Raw genomic sequence first — 6,000 nt, 5'->3', positions numbered from 1 at the left:
TCTCCCCGCTTAGAAGCCGAGACGCGTGAAAGCGCCTGAGCGGCAATCCTCCTGCTGCGAGTCAACAACTTTGGTTGTATCTCCACATTTGGCTGAGGCAGCGGCGGCAACGACACCTTATGCAGGATATTTTCGGTGAACTGCTTTAACCTCTTGGCGGCTGAGCTCCCGCGTTTAGATAGTAAGCAATTGGAGGCTTCTACTGAATAAGGGTCGATGAAGTTGTCAAAAAACATAACAAAATGGCAAACATTGCAGGTAAGATGGGTTCACGGATTGATTACAGAAACTGCACGTGCCTTACCAATTCAAACTTCAACTCTGTGTACTTGCACCTGATTAACTAAATGGAATGTGAGTAGGTTTGGTAATTACAAACTATCATTGCAGATGCTTCCTCTAAGGTGGTGGATGATGGTTTATATAAAAATATAAATTGGTATTTGGATAACATAAACCGAGTAACATAACAATCTGACCAGGATAGTAGACCGAGTCTCTATCTCTATCTATACCTAAAAAGACTATAAAGTCATGAGGTGATAATAAGTCCTGTCTACCCGTATCCTATTCGGTCCACCAGACACATACGAAGTCCGATGTCCCGCGGCCCCAGAAGTTCGACATGGAGGCCGTGAGCTCACCGGGGACGGCCAAGGCTAGTGTGCCCCTGTATTTCGACGGGTCAGCGTACATATCCGTCGGCATGATGGCATGATGAGGTCCCGCCACGGCAGCCGCCCGTGTACCGTGACCACATGACATGGAGGCCCGTGCCAGGATGAAGCATGTGTCAGCGGCAGGTACAAGGACACTACTAATCGCTGGTGCTTACTGTGATCAAATCTATCGTCACTGGCGTGTACAAAAATTCATGATCCCGGTGCTACGCATGTGCATTATCTAGTACATGAGTATAAATAATTAATAATAAATAAAATTTAGAGTTAGAGACAAAAGAAAAGAAAAGAAACACACCTTTAAGTGTTTGTGCTATATATATACTCCTACATGAGTATAAAGAATTACTCCCTCCATCCCAAATTGTAAGTCATTCCAAGAATCTTGGAGAGTCAAAGCTTCTCAAGTTTGACCAAAATTATAAAAAAAATTACAAAGATTTATGACATCAAATAGGTATACTATAAAAATATAATTAACAAAGAATCTATTGATACTTAGTTGGTATCATAAATGTTATTATCTTATTATATAAACTTGGTCAAACTTGAGATGCTTTGACTCTCCAAGATTCTTGGAATGACTTACAATTTGGGATGGAGGGAGTAATTAATAAATAGAGGTGGAACAGAGGCTTACGTAATAAAGGTGGAAAAGAGCTTTCGTAATATTTTCTAATGTAGATTTTAAAAAGAGACATGAACAAAAAAGACAAAAGGAGTTGATTAATAAATAGAGGTGGAATAGAGGCTTATACGTAATAAAGGTGGAAATGAGTTTACATAATGTTTTCTAACGCAAATTTTAAAAAGATACAGGAATAAAAAAGACAAAAGGAGTTGATTAATAAATAGAGGTGGAATAGAGGCTTATACGTAATAAAGGTGGAAAAGAGGCTTACGTAGTTTTTTCTAATGCAAATTTTAAAATGAGATATGAATAAAAAAGACAAAAGACGTTGATAGGGCGAGACATCTCGCGCGGGATGCCAACATTACGCAGTGTGTCAGAGACAACGCCGCCACCTATCAACCTCCTTTAGGGCAGGCACATTTGTGCTGTCTAAGACGGTCTCATAAATTGTCACGTAATCTTGAGATGATTCAATAGACAACCTATACAACGGGTCGTCTTTTAAGTTGTCTGGTAGTGACATATAATTCCTAAAATTATGCATGGACCAAATGAATGATAGGATCGTATACAATCATAACTATGTAGCTTATTTATGTCATTGAGTCGTGTAGACTCCACATGAATATAAAATATGCTATTCATTACAAATCTGATATAACCGTGCAAATTATGCAAGAGGTAATCAAATGGGACGATATTTATTGCAAAGCACTAAAAGATCACATAATTCAAAGTTCAACTATTGTGCCTATTCTGAAGACGACGATGCCATATATGTTCAACTAAATCATTCCTAAGTTGGGTATGTGTCTCTCGATCACGGATTGCAGCATTTCTTTGTAGTACTCTATAAAAGCACATGTTGTTCCCTATACAGACTGCTGTGGTAGAGCATATAATAATCCTGGAGTTGAATTTAAATCAAAAGACATTGCACCTGGCTGTCTTTGGTCTTCAATAATCATATTGTGAAGAATAATACAAGTTTGCATGATTTGACCAACATCTACCATTTTCCACTTACGTGCTGGACGATCAACAACGTTAAATCGAGATTGCAACACCCCAAATACACGCTCAATATCTTTCCTTGCACTTTCTTGCGCTTGTGCATAAACTATGTCCTTGTCACTTTGGGGGGCTGCTATCGACTTCACAAAGGCAGCCCACTGTGGATATATTCCGTTAGCGAGATAGTAACCATTATTATATTGTTTTCCATTGACAGAAAAATGCACTTGAGGTGCTTCACCTTTCAATGCTTGTATGAACAAAGGCGAGTGGTTCAGTACATTGATGTCATTGTTAGCACCAGCAACACCAAAGTAACTATGCCATATCCGAAGATCATGTGTAGCAATAACCTCAAGAATCATTGTAGGAGCATGCTTGTGACCGCTGGTGTATTGTCCTCTCCATGCAACCGGACAATTTTTCCACTCCCAGTGCATACAATCAATGCTTCCTAGCATACCAGGGAAGCCCCGAGCCTCATTGAGTTGTATTATGCGCTCTGTTTCCTCAACTGTAGGCGGGCGTAGACACTCTGGTCCAAATGTTTGAATCACTCCTCGAGCAAACATTCCTAAGCACTCCAGTGTCGTACTTTTGCCAATCTTTAGGTTCTCATCAAGTGAATCTGCAGGGGTGCCGTATGCTAACATACGCATTGCTGCTGTACACTTGATCAGTGGTGAGAGTCCTTCTCGGTTAGTGGCATCTGTCCTTTGAGTGAAATATGGAGACCATGCACCTAGGGCAGTCACGATTTGTAGAAAGAGTGACTTTCTCATCCGAAATCTTGTGCGAAACATTAAGTCTGTGTACACAGGGGACTCTGAGAAGTACTGGGACACAAGCTCCTCATGGGCATGTTCATGATCCCTGAATATGTACAGCCTGGGTTTGCTTCGACGACAAGATGATCCTGCTTCATGTTGCTCCTTCAACTTTGCCACGATACTTGCAGCGAAAGAATCAAAGGCTTCTTGCTCGGCCATAAAATCTTCGTACTCCTTGTCGAGGTCTGATGATTGCAATGAATCATCCAAATCATCGAATTCATCTGAGGCAGATGATCCTACTTGACGCGACATATTTTTGATGGCTATATCTTGGGCATTTTGCTCTTGTTCGTGGCACAACAGAAAGATATTTCAACTAGATGAGGCAGATGAACCGGCATGATTTATAGGGCGTCAGCACAACAGAAAGATATTTCAAGTCCTACAGATATATGCCAAAGTCCAACTCCAACTACCTACCAAACCGAAAATGACTCAACTTGGGAAACAAGAGTCCGTCTTGGACTTGATTTGTACAGAACTTGCATTGGACGAAACCAATTGGATTGCAGAAAAACATATATTAAACAAAATATTTTATGTATATTGGACTGACACATGACGACTAGATGAGGCTTCATAAATAAATAAACTATATAAAAAACGTTCTCAAATATCCTATCAAGACTTTAAACAAACGGAAGTAAACAAGGCCTACTACTGTCCAGAAGCACGGTGGGGAAAAATCATCTCCCTCATACCCTTAAGAGCTAACATATGCTCAGTTCTCATGTCCTCATGCATCTGACTTGTGTCAGTCATCAGAAGGGCTCTATATGTCTCCAACAATTTGGATTCCTTATCATGCTTTTTTCCTTCTTTTTCCAGTAGTTTTGCCTCCTTATTCTCTTGGGCTGCAAGGTGGGTCAGCCTTGCTGATTCCTTCTTGTCAGCGGCAATTTGTTGGTGTCTGTCCAGTATCTCCATGCGATCTTCCTTAGATTTCTGTTTACCTTCTATTAGTTTGCCAATCTCATCCATAATTGATGAAGAAACCTTCCCCTTTCCCTTCCTGTTGAGTTCCTCCTTAGCTTTCTTACACCCAATTGGACGCTGCATATCAGTGACCGCATCAGCAGAGGCTCTCAGGTCAATAGTTTCTGCCTCAGAATACTTTCTTTTGTGAGATCCATTAAGGTCCTCATTGTACTTTGGTTGATCTCGAAGAACCTTCCAACAAGCTTCAAGTTTAAACTCACCATCATCAGACTCTTCCTCATAGAAAGCCTTGGCACTGTCCATTACCTGCTCATCAGACTCCCCACTGCCACGAAGTCGCTCTGCTACAGCCTTGAAAGTAATTCACACTTTTGTTCACACGATTACGGAGCTCACGCGCTAATCTTTAGGAAGAGTCAACGTGTTAGGAAATCTCCGATGCAGGACTAAAATCATATACCAGCTTCCACCGCGTCGAGTGGAAGTGGATTTTGCTCGCGCGTCAACAACCGGATGGAAAAGAGAGTCAAGAAGGCCGCCCGGCCCATGCATCTCGTTCACCAGCGGCCCAGTATCTATCCCCCACGCTTCGTAACGGGCCGTTACCTCCTCGGGTCGGCGAGCGAGACTTCCCAGACGAGTCTGCACTCAATATCAACGCTCGACGAGGACTCATTTGTAAATTTGAAGGGTTTTTTTTTTTGGCAAAACATTGATCCAAAGGAGGAGTTATTTATAAAAATAATTGGAACGTGATTAATATTTCTATCTAAAATATAGGTCCTTTACCTAAAAAAAAAGGATCCAATTCGACGTTTCTTGGTCCATGCATGTCTCAGACAGACTCGCCAAGCTGTTCTGCAGCATCTCCTTCTTGTAATCAGTGGCCAGCGTTTCCTCATGATCCTGTTCGCTTGTTGGTTTCAGCCAGCCCAAACCAGCCAGCCAACAGTGTTTTTCTCTCACAAAAAACCAGCACCAGTCAGCCTAAACCAGCACCAGCACCAACCAGCGAACAGGCCCAATTGAAACATGTCGTTGAAATCTAGTACTGCAGACGCTGTTGCAAACAGTTGCCCGATCTAGACGCTGTCTAGAATTCAGGCAACGTATGGACCGCAAAATTTCAGTGATCTCCCAACTGGTCTGTCAGACATCAATTCTGCTAGTAGAGTAGTTGCTCCTATGTGACGTATTCCTTCTGGGAGAACTTGCTACTGGAGGGGAGTTACTGTAGTATATAGTGATAGTAACTGTAGGAAAAGCTCGGTTTACAGTGGAGCAACAGGACAGCTCAAGGAGGAAGCAACATATTTGGTCATCTTCATATGTGAGGTCAATGATAAACTTTTGTAGCTAAGCGTTGATGCTGTGTGTGCTTTGCTTTCTGCTCTCATCCCTAGACTAGATGTGTACCAGCAAGAAATGTTGGTGCAGGATAAGCAATTGGAGGCTACAGACTAGGGTTGATGAAGTTGTCTAAGGGCCAGTTTGGATGCCAAAATTTTTGGCAAAATGTTACTGTAGCGTTTTCGTTGTTATTTGGCAATTAGTGTCCAATCATAGTCTAATTAGGCTTAAAAGATTCGTCTCGTGGATTTCGTCTAAACTGTGTAATTAGTTTTATTTTTTATTTATATTTAATGCTTCATGCATACGTCCAAAGATTCGATGTGACGGGGAATCTTGAAAAATTTGGCATTTTGGGTGCAACTAAACAGGGCCTAGAACATAGCACAACTGCAAACATCGCAGCTAAGATGGGTTCAGGGATTGATTGCAGGAACTGCACGTGCCTTACCAATTCAAACTTCAACTCCGTGTACTTGCACCTGATTAACTAAACGGAATGTGAGTAGGAGTGGTACGTGCAAATTATTGCAGATCCTGCCTCCAAGGT

General features: G+C 41.7%; 1 protein-coding gene across 1 annotated transcript; it reads right to left on the bottom strand.

Moving 5' to 3' along the window:
- Positions 1-3,818: 3,818 nt before the first annotated feature.
- Positions 3,819-4,403, bottom strand: LOC136510380 (uncharacterized). Its single transcript, XM_066504850.1, has one exon. It carries the CDS (start codon positions 4,401-4,403, stop codon positions 3,819-3,821), a length of 585 nt encoding a protein of 194 aa, XP_066360947.1.
- Positions 4,404-6,000: the final 1,597 nt, after the last annotated feature.

This window comes from Miscanthus floridulus, chromosome 16 (genome assembly GCF_019320115.1).
Source record: "Miscanthus floridulus cultivar M001 chromosome 16, ASM1932011v1, whole genome shotgun sequence".
In the NCBI taxonomy this organism is placed as follows: Eukaryota; Viridiplantae; Streptophyta; class Magnoliopsida; order Poales; family Poaceae; genus Miscanthus; species Miscanthus floridulus.
This window is presented reverse-complemented; position numbering and strand designations above follow the sequence as displayed.

Coding starts and splice junctions, on each gene's coding strand:
- LOC136510380 (XM_066504850.1), bottom strand. CDS start 4,403: ATGGACAGTGCCAAGGCTTTCTATGAGGAAGAGTCTGATGATGGTGAG.